At 54.7% G+C, this 18,047-nt stretch overlaps 9 protein-coding genes across 9 annotated transcripts; 4 read left to right on the top strand and 5 right to left on the bottom strand.

The window, feature by feature from the left end:
* Positions 1–1,768: 1,768 nt before the first annotated feature.
* Positions 1,769–2,940, top strand: BP01DRAFT_294026 (alternative oxidase; the record flags this gene model as incomplete). The annotated part of the gene is made up of 3 exons (XM_025571752.1): positions 1,769–2,028; positions 2,082–2,372; positions 2,430–2,940. 3 exons carry the CDS (start codon positions 1,769–1,771, stop codon positions 2,938–2,940), a joined length of 1,062 nt encoding a protein of 353 aa, XP_025432519.1.
* Positions 2,941–2,983: 43 nt separating this feature from the next.
* Positions 2,984–3,694, bottom strand: BP01DRAFT_16937 (uncharacterized protein). Its single transcript, XM_025570761.1, has one exon. It carries the CDS (start codon positions 3,462–3,464, stop codon positions 3,087–3,089), a length of 378 nt encoding a protein of 125 aa, XP_025432518.1. The 5' UTR covers positions 3,465–3,694; the 3' UTR covers positions 2,984–3,086.
* On the top strand, positions 3,586–5,535 carry BP01DRAFT_355549 (uncharacterized protein). The gene has a single exon (XM_025574722.1). The coding sequence runs from the start codon at positions 3,925–3,927 to the stop codon at positions 5,476–5,478; it is 1,554 nt and encodes a 517-aa protein (XP_025432517.1). The 5' UTR covers positions 3,586–3,924; the 3' UTR covers positions 5,479–5,535.
* A 2,610-nt stretch (positions 5,536–8,145) lies between these two features.
* On the top strand, positions 8,146–12,017 carry BP01DRAFT_355546 (KAR9 family protein). Its single transcript, XM_025574721.1, has one exon. The coding sequence runs from the start codon at positions 8,515–8,517 to the stop codon at positions 11,896–11,898; it is 3,384 nt and encodes a 1,127-aa protein (XP_025432516.1). The 5' UTR covers positions 8,146–8,514; the 3' UTR covers positions 11,899–12,017.
* A 46-nt stretch (positions 12,018–12,063) lies between these two features.
* On the bottom strand, positions 12,064–13,261 carry BP01DRAFT_355544 (GNAT family N-acetyltransferase). The gene is made up of 3 exons (XM_025574720.1): positions 12,763–13,261; positions 12,532–12,641; positions 12,064–12,443 (listed from the first exon to the last, which is right to left on the bottom strand). The coding sequence occupies exons 1-3, from the start codon at positions 13,151–13,153 to the stop codon at positions 12,276–12,278; spliced, it is 669 nt and encodes a 222-aa protein (XP_025432515.1). The 5' UTR covers positions 13,154–13,261; the 3' UTR covers positions 12,064–12,275.
* Positions 13,262–13,473: 212 nt separating this feature from the next.
* Positions 13,474–14,873, bottom strand: BP01DRAFT_355543 (uncharacterized protein). Its single transcript, XM_025574719.1, has one exon. It carries the CDS (start codon positions 14,816–14,818, stop codon positions 13,529–13,531), a length of 1,290 nt encoding a protein of 429 aa, XP_025432514.1. The 5' UTR covers positions 14,819–14,873; the 3' UTR covers positions 13,474–13,528.
* A 117-nt stretch (positions 14,874–14,990) lies between these two features.
* BP01DRAFT_355541 (succinate dehydrogenase assembly factor 3) lies at positions 14,991–15,685 on the bottom strand. The gene is made up of 3 exons (XM_025574718.1): positions 15,386–15,685; positions 15,218–15,317; positions 14,991–15,166 (listed from the first exon to the last, which is right to left on the bottom strand). The coding sequence occupies exons 1-3, from the start codon at positions 15,608–15,610 to the stop codon at positions 15,075–15,077; spliced, it is 417 nt and encodes a 138-aa protein (XP_025432513.1). The 5' UTR covers positions 15,611–15,685; the 3' UTR covers positions 14,991–15,074.
* A 226-nt stretch (positions 15,686–15,911) lies between these two features.
* BP01DRAFT_293404 (S-adenosylmethionine-dependent methyltransferase) lies at positions 15,912–16,805 on the top strand (the record flags this gene model as incomplete). The annotated part of the gene is made up of 2 exons (XM_025571733.1): positions 15,912–16,659; positions 16,699–16,805. The coding sequence occupies 2 exons, from the start codon at positions 15,912–15,914 to the stop codon at positions 16,803–16,805; spliced, it is 855 nt and encodes a 284-aa protein (XP_025432512.1).
* Positions 16,806–17,275: 470 nt separating this feature from the next.
* On the bottom strand, positions 17,276–17,979 carry BP01DRAFT_337963 (mRNA splicing protein SMD1; the record flags this gene model as incomplete). Its single annotated transcript, XM_025573307.1, has 3 exons — positions 17,893–17,979; positions 17,790–17,839; positions 17,276–17,580 (listed from the first exon to the last, which is right to left on the bottom strand). Exons 1-3 carry the CDS (start codon positions 17,904–17,906, stop codon positions 17,276–17,278), a joined length of 369 nt encoding a protein of 122 aa, XP_025432511.1. The 5' UTR covers positions 17,907–17,979.
* Between the last annotated feature and the right edge of the window lie 68 nt (positions 17,980–18,047).

Genomic DNA, 18,047 nt, shown 5'->3' with positions numbered 1-18,047 from the left:
ACTCTAGCACAGATCCCGCTCAGAGACAGAAGATCAACCAACGTAACGATAATAACGAAGGACCATGACGTTGCAGCCCTGGAGACAAGTCCCGACTCAATCCCGAGTTAAATTCGGCATGCCTGACTCCTTTCCTGCACATCCAACGGCATCCCGGATTCACCCGACAGGGCTGGGGGTGACAAGGCATCCGTTTCATTCCTGCTTTCCGTCTGTGCCACGAAAACAGGACTCATCCTGACGCGAATCCTTCAAGGCCAATTACCACAATTTCCCCATGACTATGCAATTGACACTGATCTTGTGATCAGGGCTTGAGACATACCCCAAGGCTGGACTGTACAATCCGTTCGCCCAACAATCCAACCAGTGGCAAACACAAAAGCTTAGATTTCTTTTGCTACTGAGTATAACCACACTATGCCCACCAGGGGCAACCAACCAGATTCTGTGATATCCTAGGGTCCGCCGAAGGGCTAACGAGACTTATACAACGATCGGCGATCTAGAAAAAGATTCCATCAGATGCCATTCGAGCCAATCCTGAAAAAAGGCCGGCGGAGGGATGTTCGCCTTCCGGTTGAGACCGAACGCCGTACCCCTCCTCCGGAGATTTGAATCCAGGTCAGTGGGACTAGCTGACGGCCCTAATGTCTCTCTATTTTCTCACACCAATCGGACTTGGCATTGTGTCTTGGTAATTCGTGTTTCTGTTGGCATACACGAGCTTATGGTTGCCAACAAAGAGGCTTTGAGATTTGGGTGAAAGGGAGAAGGGAGGGGGGGTTGCGTAGTGAGTGCATGTGCCACAATGCCAATGCCTGGCTGTTGGTTTATTACGTACCTATCTTAATGCGCCTTCATTTGATCCTTCTTCGAACCACTGGTGGACTTGCAGAATTGGATTTGCCTGCGATAGCATCGATATTAGGCAATATTCTAGACTTTTGACACCACGCTTCTGAATTCATGGTTCATCGATTGATTTTCCAGGGACCCCCACTTAATGTATGGTTTGGTTGCAGGCTGAACGCCCTCGCCCAGAGACCGACCGGGATCTGTACGCGCTAGTGGGGGGAGGAAGTATACTCTATTAAAACTATCATTCAACCCCGTTTGACTCTCAATTAGAAGAATTCACATGGCGAAATGCGTAGGGACGGAGATACGCAAAACATGTAGACAACGCTCAAAGGTGGCCCCAACGTAAGCGACGACAAGCACATTACCATTCGTATACGAGAATCGATTCCGGTAGGATTCGAACGACTGGCATTCTCGGAATCAGTGGAGGCTCCAGCTGAGATGAGATCATATCGCATACAACATCTCCCACCGCATAGTGGCTGAGCAAGTTTGAGAACATTACTAACCTGCGCATGGGATGTGGCTCTTTTTTTTTTGTCTTCATTTTTTTGACCCACGTGACTTTGCAGGGTCGTCCCGCTGCGTCCAGTCCAGTCCCGGGGGCGCCACTCCGATTTCTGCCGAGGACGGGTTCAGTCCAATGCACTGGGAGTCATACTTGGTAGAGGTCAGGTACATTGAATATTTCACTTTTTCGTTGCATTTTAGGTTTTGAAATGTCATATAAATAGTTCGTGGTCCAGGGGTCGTAGCTTTGGAAGGTGGTCAGTACATATTCAGATCACATCACCTCAATCACATACTTCTTCATCATAACTGAGAAGCATCAGAACGCGCTATTCTCATACTAGCTACACAGCTTGAACCTCAACGCCACGATAATCATTGATCGTACACTACAATGAACTCCCTGACAGCAACGGCGCCCCTCAGGGTAGCCCTACCGAAGGCAAGCCTTCGCTTTACCATGCGCAGCAACCCAGGTGTCGTTATCATAACTGGCCTCCGGTGTGGTAGCTCGACCTTGGGACACAACTACTATCAGCAAACACACAACAAGCGATTCATCTCAACGACACAGAAACAGCAGATCAAGGAGTTCTTCCCCCCGCCCAAGGCTCCGCATGTCAAGGAGGTGGAGACTGCTTGGGTCCACCCAGTGTAAGTGCACTCGATCTCAGCTGTGAATCGAGAAAGGATGCTGACTTGCCCAGCTATACGGAAGAGCAAATGAGCCAAGTCACCATTGCCCACCGCGACGCCAAAGATTGGGCCGACTGGATCGCCCTCGGCACCGTGCGTGTGCTGCGATGGGGAATGGACTTGGTGACGGGCTACCGCCACCCTCCCGCCGGCAAGGAACACGAGGCCAAATTCCAGATGACAGAGCAAGCCTGGCTGAGACGGTTCGTCTTTCTGGAGAGTGTGGCAGGTGTACCGGGCATGGTTGGCGGCATGTTACGCCACCTGCGAAGCTTGCGGCGCATGAAGAGAGACAACGGATGGTAGGTGTTTTGCCTCATCCCACGTTTATTCGAGCACGACTGACCTATTCCGCACAGGATCGAAACACTCTTGGAGGAAGCGTACAATGAGCGGATGCATCTCTTGACCTTCCTCAAGCTGGCCGAGCCGGGCTGGTTCATGCGCCTCATGGTTCTTGGAGCCCAGGGCGTCTTCTTCAACGGCTTCTTCCTTTCCTACCTCATGTCGCCGCGCATCTGCCACCGGTTCGTGGGCTATCTCGAAGAGGAGGCAGTGATCACGTACACGCGCGCAATCAAGGACATCGAGACCGGCAAGCTGCCGCATTGGGAGAAACTAGAGGCCCCCGAGATTGCGGTGCAGTACTGGAAGATGCCGGAAGAGCAGCGGACGATGCGGGACCTTTTGCTGTATGTACGAGCCGACGAGGCCAAGCATCGGGAGGTCAATCACACTTTGGGGAACCTCGACCACGCGACAGACCCGAACCCGTATGCGGCCAAGTACAAGGATCCCTCGAAACCGCATCCCAACAAGGGCATCGACAATCTGAAAGCCACAGGCTGGGAGCGGGAGGAGGTGATCTAAGACGATTCGGAGCTGCTTCCTCTTTCTATCGCTGGTGTCCTTCGGCTGGACTGGGAGGAGGTTATCACGGGCTAATTATTCCCTGGAGGAATCTTGTTTCATGTATAAGATGGTGGACAGTGCTGGATGCTCTCTGCCGGGGTGGTTCAAAAACGCAGCGGACGGTGGCACTGTAGTATTAGTTGTAAATAATTGTAAATAATGCATCTCCCCTCAACTTTCGCCATGTCCATCGACAGTGTGAATTCAATCTCCAACCGAGGCTTGTGCCGGTATCTTCTGGATAGATAGTGAATCAGGTGGTTAAGCGGTAAGTAAGGGGTTCGCGTCAAAAGAACTGAAAGTCTGGATGCGGGGCGTTCAGGCACGGGGGACGCTAGACCCAGAACAGACAAGTGGCAGTTCCTCAAGCAGCGAGACAGAGAGGCTTGAATCCAGTGTAAACAACCAAATACAAAGCAGCATGGGGTAGGTAGCATTTGCAAAACCACCACCATGCCGGGCTTCCCGGTCGTGAATGACATCCTCAGGGGCTCGGTTGTCTAGGCTGCACAAGAAGGAAATTGACACTTCTATAAATATCGGTGGTGCATTCATTATCAGTGCAGACGTGTGTGATGCTAATCACCCTGGCCTATCGACCCGCTTCCCCTTTTAGTGGGAAAAAAACGCCCCCCCTTTCGAATTGCCCAAATTCAATCTTGCCCCGATGATCGGTTGCCATCTCCAATCAATTACTCACTCACGTCTCAAACCTTGGTCTCGTCCCTTATTTTCAAGCATTCGCGTCATTTCCTTCATTTCCATCCCCGTTACCCGACGTACACCTGTCCTTTGCTCTAATAGTGTGCGAGGTTCCTAGTATATTCCGTGTCTCATACCGAATCTGTCTCCTCTCAACGGCGCCGTGCTCAATACCATCTATCTTGTGCAGACCTTCGACCATCACCAGCGAACGAGCCAACAAGGATAACGTGCGCCGCCATGGATGACTCTATCGACCCTGAATCAATTGTCCCTCCTGCCCGCGCCGGTTCGCCTTCTGAATCGGTCCCAGCGACGCCGGCCATCTCCTCTTGCCCATCGCCAGGCCGCACCTTCTCCTCCCTCTCCTCGCTATCGGCCTCATCTGCTACCTCTGCCGATGCCAGGTCTTCGATATCGACCTCCTCCAAGCGGCGAGGCTACATCCGCACCCAGGGAGCCGAGTTCGCAGATTCGGCGAAGAACAGGGAAAGCGTGATGAGTCTGGGTAGCATTGCGCATCTGCAATACTACTTTGCTCGCACTGGCTTGCTAGATGGGAAGGGTGGCCAGGCTCGTGCCTATAAGAAAAAGAAGAAGAATCCAGAGGAATTGCCTCGCCTGCTGTTGACTCCCAACGCTCGGTTCATCGACGAGTTGACCGTCAGCCCTACCGAGGAAGAGAGCATCGATCCCCGCGATTCCGGCTTGGAGGACGAAGGGGACGAGATGGACGAGGACGTCGAGGTAATGCTTCCGCCCACCGTGAGCACGTACAGCATCAAGACGCATCACATTCCGTCCCCGCCGAAACTGAAGGCTCTCCGGAAAGACTTGATGGAAGCGATGGAAAAAGCCGATCGCGCGATCGACTCCCTCGACACGCAGAAGGACCCACCGGCAGAAATGATCCCCCCGCGCATTAGTTTCTCCTCCAACGAGCCCGCCGACAGTGAGGATGACTCGACACCACAGCCCCCTTCCGAGACAGTTCCTCAGACATGGCAGGAGATCCAGGGCATGCGTGTCTTGGATGCGGTCACGTTCGCTATCCGGGCTGCAAAGATCTATTACACTGCACATGAACGTCCTGAGCGACTGGCCTCAATCAAGGACAAGCGGGAGATTCGGAAGGAGCTCTTCAGTGTGCTGGAGGTGATGAAGCGATGGGCATCGCGGAATTTTGCCGATGGGCTTCGCGAGGACGAGCGATCTGCTATCAGGGGCTGGATGGGCAACGTACGCGATATGTTGGCGCGGGAGGCTCAGCTGGAATCGTTCGAAGCCAAAGAGCGAGCTGCTTGGATTTGGACGGAAGGAGAGTGGACAGGCAAGGAGCGGGACCGGGAAACGTTGTTCCTGCGCAGCCTGATCGGCGCCGACGCGCAGCTGCCCACATGGAGCGCCCCGGAAGATAACTCACCGCCGCCTGCCATGCTGGAACGTCTGCGCGACGGTCGAGACCTGGTGCGGGCCCATAATTTCGCCATCAAGAATTCTAAGCGGCCAGTGTTCGACATCAAGAATTACCACCAAGATGTCGGGAAGCCATATCGCATGGCCGAGAACCTGCGGTTCTGGATCAAGGCGGCCGAGCTACGATGGGAGACCAAGCTTGAGATCGACGTTATGGGGGTGGTTCAGGGCAATAGCAACGAGGCCTGGAAGCAGTTCGACACCGCTCTGCTGGCTTGGTGTAGGGTTGTGCGTGAGGAGCTAGTGCGGGACTGGCGGGAACGGCGGGCTTCGGCTGCCAGTCTTCCTAGTGACGATCTCGTGATCCGTCCTTTGTAAGAAGGGAGGATCTCGGACGCCATCAGGCGAGGAGGAGTATAGGTAAAAGGAGAAGTGGGAAGACGAAGGAGGAGAGGATCGGGGAAGGAGAGACCGACGAGTTAGGTCGGTGGGTTCGTTCTTGCGTTTATTTTGGTGTCCGCTCTGACCACATTGATACCCCTTGCTTGTCTGAGCTCAGTCAGGTTGGAAATATTTGTGTTTTAACATTTCACCCTCTGTCGCGGTTGCTTCTGGTATGCTCCTTTGGACAGGGATTGCTCCCCTTCATTGTACTATTGCGACCATTCAACTTTCTTGGACGGGATTATGGCTACGCCGCGTTCTCGAGGCGACTGTCGGCCGGGTCGCCGACATCCTTGTTTCGCAGGGAATGTGCGCAATTCTGTTTCAGGTTATACTTTCTTGTATCATTTTCAATAACTGTACTAATTGATGATGAAGATCGAATTTTGCAGCATAATAATTGACAAATTGGCTGGAGTCGGGGTTGAAGGTTTATTGTGAGGTTGGAGTAAGATCCGGTGAAGGATTGGGTCCCGCGGGTGAGATCCATGGATAACTACCGGAGGATGCACTTTGATCTTCACGAAAGTAAACCCGCATGCATGCTCCACTAATTTCTTCGGGAGTCAGATCCAAAAGAATCTACAACGGAAGTATTCCGGATCACAAAGCAACTTATCCTACTGTGTCGGAGAAAGCCACCACCTCCATAGCCCTTTGACTTCTTCGTCGAACAGACCGTTGTTCTACATCTGGGACTCGCTGCATCCGAGTCTTTTGGCTCAATCAAGTCATTGATATGATGTTGCGATATCAATGACGTTGCGCTCACGGAACTCTTGTTATTGCTACGAAGCGGACAAAGAACCAAGCGAAGCTGAGGTGTGACTGAGCCCTCGAGACTGTATTCTCCTCCGGTCTATAAAATGGTTGAATAGAGCCTCTCGTCTAGTCCAAATTCCACCATCAACCGCATCGATTTCACAGCACTAGTCTTCCTGTTACCATCCAGCAAACTTGAGAACAGAATTGCAGAAGCTCGACCCACGCGATTGAGTATGGGCACTCCCGACAATTGTTCCGCTCGTCCGGAACCTGGCTTCAGCGCGGAAAGGAGCCTATGACGCCCCAGACATCGTCCGAGCTCCACCCAAAACCTATGTGTTACCCACCCAGCACGCAGACGTTCGAAATCTGGGCAGTGTGCCTAAGCATCGTGATCAGCTTGTGCAACACGTTGCACTGATTGCACCAGGCACATGGACCATCACAATCAAGTGGGGGGGTAAAGACCGTGTTGCAACTCGCAGCCCGTTGCTTGATGAACATGGTTTCCAGATCAGCTAGATTAGACTCCACCGAGTTTCGCAGAGGAGGCTGTCTAGCCCATTGCCTCCTCATCGGTTTGGGTACAACCGTCAAGAGATCTGCGAGATGGAATTGGCTTGCTCGCTCTGGGAGCTGCGGGCTCGATTCTCAAAGAGCAAGCTCATCTGTGGCTCTATCCTGTATGCCCATGAGTCTGAGCTACGGCTCTACATTGAGCGACGGCAGCAGCGGCCGCTGTCGTCGATATTTGGAACGTCGACGTCAAAGACTCAGCTAGAGCAGTGGGGAATGAACGGGAAGATGGAATTCGGCGCGGAAGACAGGGAGATGATCCGGCAACGTTGGTTTGCTGCGATCCCCCGGAATGACTACGATCCCGAATAGTGGAAGCGGTGTCTGGCTCACGACCCTCGCTTGCATCTCAATGGCGTGAAAGTTACGGACGTGCCGGCTGAGAACGCCTTGTGCTCGTCCCGGTCCTAGGGCTCGGGAATTGGGTCTTGCGGTCTCTGCGGGGTGAACCATGATGGGGAGTCTCGTGATCATGGCGATGAGCCTCTTGATCATGAAGAAGATGATGAGTCTCTTGAGCAGGACGAGGAGAAGGTTGGCTACACCTTCAGATGCATGTAGCTGTTCTCAGGGAGAGCAGTAGAGGGTAGGTATTATCTCTCTAAGTGCCACACTCTATGAAGAGTACTTCTCAGTGATACAGGTGTTTTCGATAGCATTAAGCACATTCAATCACAATATGTCCCAAGTGAATCGACCCGAAGTAAGAAAGAAAGGATAAGTAGGCAGCCCTTGAGGAGCTATGTAGCATATACGAGTATCAAGTATGTCGGCACTCAAAGAAGACAAGGCATTGAGCCCAGAGAAGTATGCAGTCACAAAAAGGAATACACAGAGCCATGATGTCAACTCTGCCTGAGATGAAAGATATTCTAATAACCTACTCACTGACTGACTGATGGGTTCTTTTCTGAGGCGGTGTAGCAGGTGTTGATAGCAGGCCCGACGGTGCAGATACAAGACCAACCCATGGACCTTTTTTAATGCCCTGCTATTATCCCTGGAGAATGTCCTTGGAAAACCCCGGAAGACCGACTAGATGCGCAGTAAGGAAGAAAGGATTATCGACCCTTGGGGGGGAGGCGGAGGATCAGCCTCTGGGCGTAATCGGGCACGACAGGAGAGAGGGGAGCCTAAGGCCAGCCGCGTATTGTATAGTAAAGTATGTAGGGACAGCATGTCTTCTGTTTCAATTTCCCCCTCACCCTCTCTGTTCATTCTCTCTCTCTCTCTCTCTCTCTCTCTTTCTCTCTTTTTCCCTTCACAATTAATACTGACTCAGTTCACACAGCTGCTGCCCAAATCAACATTCACACCTATCATGTCATCAGACGTAGGAAGCTAACAACTTTTGTTTGGGCCCGACGCATCTTCAGCCTAGGCTGTCCTGAAACCGGATAAGGGGCGCATACATACCTATCCTAGTCCAACCCGCCGCGTTGGCGCATCCTGAGCCCATCAACCACATTCCTAAACCCACCTTCATCATTGCTCCCTACTGCACCGACTGCGTTAGTGGATTTAGTCTGTCAGTCCTTCGCACCCATACGCTTCCTTCACAGAGCTACCCACTTCCACTTTTTTCCTTCCCAAAAAAACAACAGTCGCCTTGTGGATTTTGACCCATTCATGCGTGCCATGTTCACCGGGTCGACTGCCACCACTGCGATCACCGACCCCCCGGATCCCGGGAACAACACTTCCTCCTCCACCACCACCACGTCGCAGCTCTTCACCCCCCCTCCCCCTCCGCCGCCTGCTGTCTCCGTCTCTGCTGCAGATGATTCCTTTACGCGACGAATCAGATCCAAATCTTCCCTGCGCAGCCTCCGCAGCCTTGGAAGCAACAGTACGCACGAAGACGACCCTGACGACATCCCCGACCCCAGCGCTGAGAAGACCCTCATTCGCCCGTCCATTCTCCGTCGATTATCCCCCGGCCTCGCCGCTCGCGTCAAGTTGCTCGACGGCAGCAATAGCAAATCCAACAGTCCATCCCGAGTCGGAGCCGTCGGTCGGATCCCCGAGGAACACATTAAGGAGTTGGACAGCTTGCATCAGGACTTATCGATAAGGATCCAGAAAAAGGGTCGCGCGTGGAACGGGCTGCACCGGTCCCACAAGGAGAGGAAACGGCAGATCGAACAACATTACTCACAGCACCCGCAATCGCATTCAAACCACCTGGAGGTTCCCGACCCAGAGCTTCCGGAGGAGTTACTCGCAGACGAGCTGTACCCAGAGGAAGAGGAAGCTTACGAAACAACGGAACAAGCGCCAGAACAGGACCTGCCACCGCCAAGGCCAGAGCCAGACTTATTTTCACCGACCGCGATATCGGCCCCAGAAGAGCTCTCAGTGAGGGAGAAGGTCGACGCAGAGGTCGAGGAAGATAGACGAGCAGAGCCAGGAGCTTACCTGGAGCCAGAACCAGGACCAGAACCAGAATCAGAACGAGAATCAGAACGAGAATCAGAACCAGAATCAGAACCAGAATCAGAACTAGTAGCCGAAGCTCCAGCCGAAGAACTGCAACAGGAAGAGCTAGTGAGTGAAGACTCACCAGCCGACATGGCTGCCGTCGAACGATCTCGGCTGCCACTCCGCCCCGGATCAGTGAACGGGATGCCGTCCACGAACCCGACGGACTTCGAAAAGTACCTCAAAAGCACTAGTGACAACGAATCAGGGCCCCCTCCCCCGCCACCGAAAGACTCCCCCCGACCCTTGTCTATTTCTTCTACAAACTCGCAATCCTACTTCAATCCCTTAGGTCTACAACGCACAGAGTCGATATACTCGTTCTCAAGGGCATCCTTTAGCAATCAGCTCTCGCAACTTACATCCATATCCCTCCCTCAACCATCCTTGCTGGAAGCCGGCATCGCCTCGATACCCACTGCTTCCGCGGCCGTGCGAGCGCTTACGGGAGCCGCAGACCAGATTCAAATATGGATCAAGAAGGCATCGGGTGTTTTAAGCGGGCTAGACGCGGAGGATGATGTCGAATGGGCAGCTGCCGGAGGTCGGGAAGGGCTAGACGGGGTTGACGGAGCGATCACGCGGTTCGAGAGTCTGATCAACGTTTACGTCAAAGCTATTGAGGACGTTCAGCTGCGCGATGATATCGAGAGCGTCTCCACTGATCAATTGAATTTGATCGTCATCCAGATGGACGGCATCATTCAGAGTTGGTCGCAGATCAAGAATCGACTGAAGGGGGTCAAAGAACAGGTGGAGTTGGCGATGGAATGGGAAGAACTATGGAGTAATGTCCTAGGCGATGTCAGTGTTGAGGTAGAGAACCTCGGTCGCCTCATCTTCGAAATGGAGGAAAAACGACACTGGACCTTGGCAGGCGAACAAGATTCATGTGCTACCGGGCTCGACATCAATGAGCTGGAGACCATCGTTGAGGAGACACCGGCGGGTGGACGCAACAGCAAGCGGTTCAGTCTGGAACCCCTTTTCACGGCAACACCTAATTTGGACATGCCTATCATTCAAACACCGCAGGACGACTCCAATCACTCCAATCTGATCGCTTTATTTGCTAGGATTCAACCACTGCGTGCCTCGCTCGACTTTCTTCCCATGCGGCTGTCCATGTTCCAGTCGCGGGCCGAGCGCATCTTCCCCAGCGCGTGTCAAGAGCTGGAAGACCGACGCAATCAGCTCGAAAAGGCCTACAAGGGTCTGGAAGCAGACGCAGAAGCTTTGCGGAAAGAGCTTAGCGAGGACCGCTGGATTCTCGTATTCCGCAACGCGGGCAGCCAGGCGCAGAAAATGTTTGAGTCGGTCGAGAGGAGCATCGGGAAGCTTCAAGAAGCCATTGAGACCCGCACTCAGCTGCATAACCCGGCCCAATTCACTAAACGCGTGGAAAGTTACGACGCGAAGAAACAGCATTATGTTGCTGCCATTGAGCGGGTAGTGTCAATCATCCAGAAGGGCGTGAACGACCGTCTTACGCTCAATGGGGAGACCTTACGGCTACTGTCGGACATGACGTCGCGGGTCGATGCTCTGAAGGCGAGCATCCGTGTCATGGATGCATCCCTGGAAGATATCAGCTTTACACGGTCCCAACATTTGCGCGACTCTATCTCCAGCATCCTCACGTTGGATAGCCCACTGACCGGGAGTGTCGCCGAGACGCCCGGCAGCTCCCCGGCTTCATCGGTAATAATGACCCCGGCCACTGCGTTGAAGCGAGCAACCACACCCGTCAACAACTCCAGTCGCCGTGGTAGCTCGGTCAGCTCGGTAGCGCGGACGACGATGTCGAAAGTGCGACGGTACTCTGGCCTGCCCCAAGTTGCATCCTCATTCACGGCGAAGAAGTCGGCGATTCCGAAAGCGTCACTTGGGGTGACCTCGCCCACTAAGCAGGTGGCCGCGACGCCTACGCCCGCGGCGCGCAAGCCCGTGCCTCGCACCCCAGCGCTGCCGCCAGCGTTGGCCAACCGGCCGCGGTGGACCAACAGTACCAACCTCAACGACATGAACACGTACAAGTCGAACTCGCTCAACACGCCTTTCCGCAAGTCCTCCGCCCAAGGTCACCCATCACGACCTTCCTCTACCATTCCCATGACGCCATACCGTCGCGATATGTCGCTGTCGCCGGCGCCCATGAGTTCGCGGTCCGTCAGTCGGGTGTCGAGCCGGCTAGCGTCGCGCAGCCCGGCGCGTGTGGCGTCTCCGACCCCGAACCGCTCCATTCTGGATCCTCCTCCTTATAGCAAACTACGCCGACCCGACGGGTTGGCTACCGCGCCGCGCAGCCGCCAGAGCTTCGCGGGGCTTTCATTCAGCCGCAGCGTTTCGCAGGACCACAGCCACGCGCTGGCGAGTCCGACCAAGGTGCCTTCGACCCCACGGCCGGAGACGTCGCTGGGACATGCGAGCCGTCGCATCAGCTTGATTCCATTGCCTAAAGGCCGGGCCGGCAAGGACAATGCGCCCGGCACGCGCAGCAAGCTCGGCGAGCGACCTCCCTGGCGGGGTTAGTGGCATTTGTTTTTGTATTGTTGTAGTTTTATCGGAGCATTGCGATTCGGGTTTCGTGGTGTGTCATATAGCAGATTTGCGTGTCTTTGCAGATTGATATCCCCTCAAGCATTTTTAGCGGTATTATCTGGTGTGAAGTAATATTATTCATCTATGTGTCTGTGTCTAAGAAATACATGTCGGAAGAAGTATGTTTCCAAAGCTATCCCGGGGGAGAACCCCCGGACCCCCCTTTCTTTTCAGCTTCCTGGCCCGCTGAATAGTTGTAAGTCTATCAAGGAAAGCAACGAGATTTTTACAGGACTACCGTCCGGGTATATGTGCGACAGCCGGTACATCTATACAAACCGCGCCCTGAATATGACGAAGGCATGAATCTATACCAAATCCCGACCAATGATCAACGCATCCACCAATTCCTCACTGTTAGCCAGGCGCGCGGCGCGCGGCACCCGGCCAATGACCTGGAAGCCCAGCTTCTCCCAGATGCGGATCGAGGCGGTGTTGTTGGCGAAGACGAGGTTGAAGACGGAGTACTTGTAGCCCTGTGCATAATTAGCTGCCTGCGTAGACTACTTTCTTTCAATACACCCAGAATGATAGAGAGAAGGGGGGGATAGAGAGCTAACGGACCAACTTCGGAGCAAACTCCAAATACGTCTCCCCCATCACATTCCCCACCCCGCGACCTCGCGCAGCGGGGGTGGTGAAGAATCCCGCGTTGCAGACATGCGAGCAGCGACCTGGTATCAAAGTGTTAGCACAGCCCAGCCAGCACGGCAGGACCCTCCCCCCAAACAGCCACGCCAAACATTCGGCCCCCCTGAAATCTCCCCCAAAGGAAGAAAAAAGAAATGGACATACCAGGATAATTAGGCTTGATATAAAACGTCCCCAAACAAACCTTCTCCCAGTCCCTCCCCTCCACCAACCCCCCCTCCCCTGGGGTAATCTCCTCATCATCCACTAACGCCACCACCGCAAATGTCCCGAACCAGTAATCCCGGTACGTCGTGAGATCCATGGGGGTTTCCATGGGATAGGTGCTGCCACGCAGGATTTCGTGACTGAATTCCCGGTGCAGATATTCCACCAGAGTGGTCGGCACGCTGGCGGGGCCGTGGGCGATGGGGTAGAGGGTTACGCGCGTCTTGTCTTTCAGGGTGGCGTGGCGGGGGAGGAGAAGTGTCGCGGCGGATTTTGCGGTCGCGGGCGCGGGGAGGGTGGTTAGGGGGTCTTCGAGGAGTGCTGGCATGGTGACTTGCAGATGGTGTATGCACAGAGGGAGAGAGGGAGGGAAATTAAGGACGAAGGGTGTAAGTGTGGGTGGGTAGTAGTTATACAAGTAGACACAGACGCAGAGGATGGAAAGCCCAGAGGGGGGAATGTCAAGCGGAGGGCGCGGGGGAATTTATTGCGATGTCTCGGGTACCTGTACCCCCGGAGGCGATAAGATAAGGCTAGTACAGGACAGGGGAAAAGTGGTGGGGGGAACACCGGGGGGTTGCCGGGTCGGCACGGGATGCCGAGGAGACACTAGCTTGTAGAGACTAAATTGTACTCAAATTACTACGATACTAGTCAGAATGCACGTCTGGATTCTCCGTCTTATGTGGCTAGGGCTAGGCTATCACTCGAGATCCGTCCACTGGATGATCTCGAGTCCTTCGTCTTCGTCCTCGTCTTCCTCGATGGGTTCTTCAGGGTCAGACGGCGCGAGACCCTCTGGCGTAACAGATCGGGGCGCCTGTTTCTGCTTGCGCTTCTTGTTCTTGTTCTTCTTCTTCTTTTTCTTCTTGTTCTTCTGCTTCTTCGTCGCTGTTCCAGTCGTATTCTCGGTCTCACCCTCTGGAATACTTGCCTTCCCCTCCGCCCACGCCCGCAACATCTCCGGATTCCGCAAACACCAGACCACCACCTCCCTCACCCCAACACAGCCCTCCCACCCCTCACACCTCCCCTTTCTCCCCTTCCCGCGCTTTTTCCCCGGTGCGTCGGCGTCACTCCACCCCAGCATCTCGCTGCACAGCACCCTCAGCCCCCACACCCTCTCCAACGGCACCATCGACCGTCCCAGCACCACCGCCTCCGCCGTCAGGATCCCCGCATCCACCACCCGCCCATGCACCATCTGCAATCCGCGTAAACTTTGGCGCAGGTCATGGCCCACGAGGATCGTGTGCGCGTCAATGACGCTCCAGAGCAGATCCCGTGCCGCACGGTAGGCAGACACAGCTACACTGGTCCTATCGCTGCATGTCCCCGTCCCTGGCTCGGTCGCTGCTTGCTCTGCGGACGGGCCAATAGAGAGGTGGAGTAGGGCTTCGTTGGAGAGAAAGTCTGTGGCAGTTAGGTGCGTGAGGGTCTTGGTCTGTGGATTGATGTCGCCGGTAAGCACGACGGCTCTGCATTTGGGCTGGGCTGGGTTAGGTAGTGGGGTCGACCGGTAGTCTTCATCTCCCAGGGTTGTGGGGTAATCTTGTGCTTGCAGGCGGGTGGGAGGATGGCAGCGGGCGAGGAGGTATTTGTAGAGGAGGTCTTGTTCAAGGGGGTGGAGGGGGGAGGGCTGGTGTGTGGTTTGTGGTAGGTTGGGAGGGTTGACTGGGGTGGCAGAAGGTTGTTTTGCAGGGGTCTTCTTCGAGGTGACTGTAACTGTAACTGTCGTTTGTGGGTCTGTTGTAGCGGGAGCTGAGGAAGCTGCTGCTGCTGTCTTGGATGCCTTCTGATGGGCTTGTTGATGCTGCTGCACGGCGTGGGGATCGCAGAACTGCTTCTGGCAGGTTGGACACGCGACAGGATGGTGGTTCAATGCTCTTTGATGGTCGTGCAGTGCAGCGACGGTTTTGAAGCGCGTCTTCTTGCAGCAGATGCATTTCAATTTGAACGGGGCTGCGGTACTAGTAGATGTGGTGGTTGGCATTGTGAACAGCTCCGTGACCAGAGTCTATGATGAGAGGAGAGAGACTCGAAGTCTCCCTCCCTTGATTCAGTGGACTTAAAAGTATCGAGTCACACAGTTGGCATCTACCCCGCGCTTACTACACATGCTGCATACACTGTTTGGGACAGGCATCCGCTCAGGCGCTCATTGGCTCGGTTTATATGATACTATATATATACAGACAGACAGACAGATAGACAGACAGACAGGAAGACAGACACTCGTCACAAAAAGACTATTGCTTCCCATCACCATGACCCTCACCTCCCTCCCCATCTTCATTCCTGATAGCCTGCATCAACTCATACAACTGCCCAACCTGCTGATCTACTCCAGTCAGCTTAGTCCATCCACCCCCCAAAGACGGAAGACACATACCACTCATCTTGTCCAACTTGCCCTTGTCCAGCTTCTCGCCGATCCAGGCATCCCCCTCTAGCTTCTGCGCGTAGAGTTGCCACTCCGTCAGGAAGCCGATCTGACCGGTTTTTAGCTCTTACTCGCACCGCCTGAGGGTAACTTAGAACCCAAACGAAGACTACTCACAATGTGCAATGGATTCTCCACCGTGCGGTGGGCGCGGAACTCGCTCTTGACATAGGAATCGCCCAGCAGGCGCATCGCCGGGTCGAGCTTCTTGCGGTGGACGCGGAGAATGCGGCGGTAGAGGGGGATGGGCGGCAGGAGGGCAAGGGCTTCGGTCAGGCTGGACTTGGAGCCGATAGACGCCTGGGTGGCCCAGAGGCGGGCTGTAGGACGGAGGGCGAGCATGATTTAGGTATAACTAGACTGTATCCAGAACAGTACTAAGTACTAATGGACTGAAGCTGTCTCCGGACAAGACCGAGTCGAGTGAGTCTCATTTACTGCCGCGGTTATCCCAAGGCGGGAATGTCGGGTAACCAATGAGATGATCATGATTTGGCCCTGTTATCGAACCTTTTTATCCAAATCGACGGAGTAGTTACTGATACTCTAGACGAGACCACGAAATCATTCTCCCAGCGCAGAAACCTCTCTTCATTTGCCTCTCAACCAGGGCCTGCTCGGTCACTGAGGCTAAACCAACATCATGCTGCCCACCCCCTGCACCGCGCACGTCTCCTTCGACACCATCTACGAACCCGCCGAAGACAGCTACCTCTTCCTGGACACCCTCTCCTCCGCCAGCGAGTCCGCCTGGCTCACCCAGCACTTTGCCTCGGGGCCGAGCCCCACGATCCTCGAAGTCGGGTCCGGGTCGGGTGTTGTCCTCGCCTTCGTGGTGGCTAACAGCCCGACCATCCTCGGCCGCGCCGACGTGCTCTCCCTGTCCACGGATCTGAATCGTGCTGCCTGTCTTGCGACACGCGAGACAGTCGTGAGAGCCATTGCGCAGCAACAGGAGCAGCAGCAGCAGCAGCAGCAGGCAGACCCCGAATCCCAACCCAACCCACACACTAGCTCGAGCGCACAAAACACAACCAGCATCAAATCACAACACCTATCCTCCCTCCAAACCAACCTCGCCACCCCCCTCCGCCCGGGCTCCATCGACCTCCTCCTCTTCAACCCGCCCTACGTCCCGACCGACACGCTGCCGCGCGCCCCCGCCCCGGAGGACTTCCCGGAGCCTTCCAGCACAGAGTCTCGCTCCGCGCAGTTCGAGCGCGCATCCTACCTCCTTTCGCTCACGTACGCCGGCGGAAAGGACGGGATGGAGATCACCGAGCACCTCTTGGCGGATCTGCCGCGGGTGTTGAGCGCGCGCGGGGTGGCCTATGTGTTGCTCTGTGCGCAGAATCGGCCGAGGGAGGTGGTGGAGCGGATAAGAGGGTGGGGTGGCTCTGGGGGCGCAGAAGGTACAGGCACAGGGACAGGGACAGGGACAGGGACAGGGGAGAGGTGGTGTGCGGAGATTGCTGGGTTTAGTGGGAAGCAGGCGGGGTGGGAGAAGTTGGTTATTGTGAGGGTGTGGCGGGAGTGATTGGGGTTGTTAATGTATGGATGTATAGATATAGATATAGATATAGATGTTAGTAACGAATTATGACTATAAATGTACTTCTTCAGTTGGGTAGTTGTGGAGGATGGGTCCGGTCTAGTGGTACTTCCGTCGAGGTCAGAATGAGATAGAAGAAACTAACTCCATATTCCCATGATGTATTTTAACGAAAACAACAACAACAAGCAAAGCAGAAAAACAAGTTAAAACATGAATGATTGCTGCAGGTCAATCCACAGCCATGATGTTGCAGCGATCAAGAACTGTCTTGCCTCCGGATTTCAACAACAGCTCCCATCCCAACACTGCAGAATCGAAAGTGTATCCTATCCCAGCGGAATTGGAAGTGTGCCAACCAATTTCCTCTCGAAATTGACAGCTGGGTTTCTCTCCTATCCCCTCGGAATCAGAACTCGTACCCCCTTGACAACCGAAACTCATACCGCCACTTTTTAGAAACCCCGTCCCCGACCCCGTCCCCGTCCGCGACCCCGCCCACCGCGCCCGCCACGCCCACCGCGCGCCCCGCGGTCCGCCCCCTCCTTGCGCGCCTTATTCTTCGGCTTCGGCGTGTCGTCGATCAGCAGCGTGTCCAGCGGCAGACTGTCCGGCAGGATGTAGTAGCGGATGGTGGAGCCGCGCAGGTTGATGGTATCGAGACTGATGGGGTCGCGGCCCTTGGGGGTCATCTTGACGGTGCGGAGGGAGGTGTTCATCTGCGGGGAGACGGAGGTGATGGTGCCGTGGAGGATGGTTCCTACCGGGTTGTTAGTACAATGGGTATCATGAGAGATGGGGGATTTGGCGGGAGGGCAGGGGTTGCTGTGATATGGGCTTGTGTTATGGAGTGGGAAAAAGCCGGGAAGTGGGATTGGTGTTGGAATCGAATAGGCGTTGCAGCTGCAACAAAACCCCGTTATGTGGTGAAAAGCTCCTCTGGATCACCTCATCCGGATATGTACTGACCATTCTTCAACTCGATCGTCACCGTCTCATTGGCGCATTTCATCAAGAACCTGTGCCTGTCAGTTCCAAGTTGCATTGCCGATCAAAACGAAAGGCCACCTACCGGACGAGCTTCATCTTGACGGATTTATCTTTCAAGGCTCAAGGAATAACAATGCAGGAAAACCACCACGGCAATTCCGATTTGGTGTCGCGGTGATGTCGAGATCGCGGCGGCGCTCAGAGGCTGAGCTTGTCTGACCGCCTTGTCACGTGGGA

Source organism: Aspergillus saccharolyticus (genome assembly GCF_003184585.1).
Source record: "Aspergillus saccharolyticus JOP 1030-1 unplaced genomic scaffold BP01scaffold_10, whole genome shotgun sequence".
Lineage (NCBI taxonomy): Eukaryota > Fungi > Ascomycota > Eurotiomycetes > Eurotiales > Aspergillaceae > Aspergillus > Aspergillus saccharolyticus.
The sequence above is the reverse complement of the archived record's forward strand: the minus strand, read 5'-3'. Positions and strand labels throughout refer to the sequence as shown.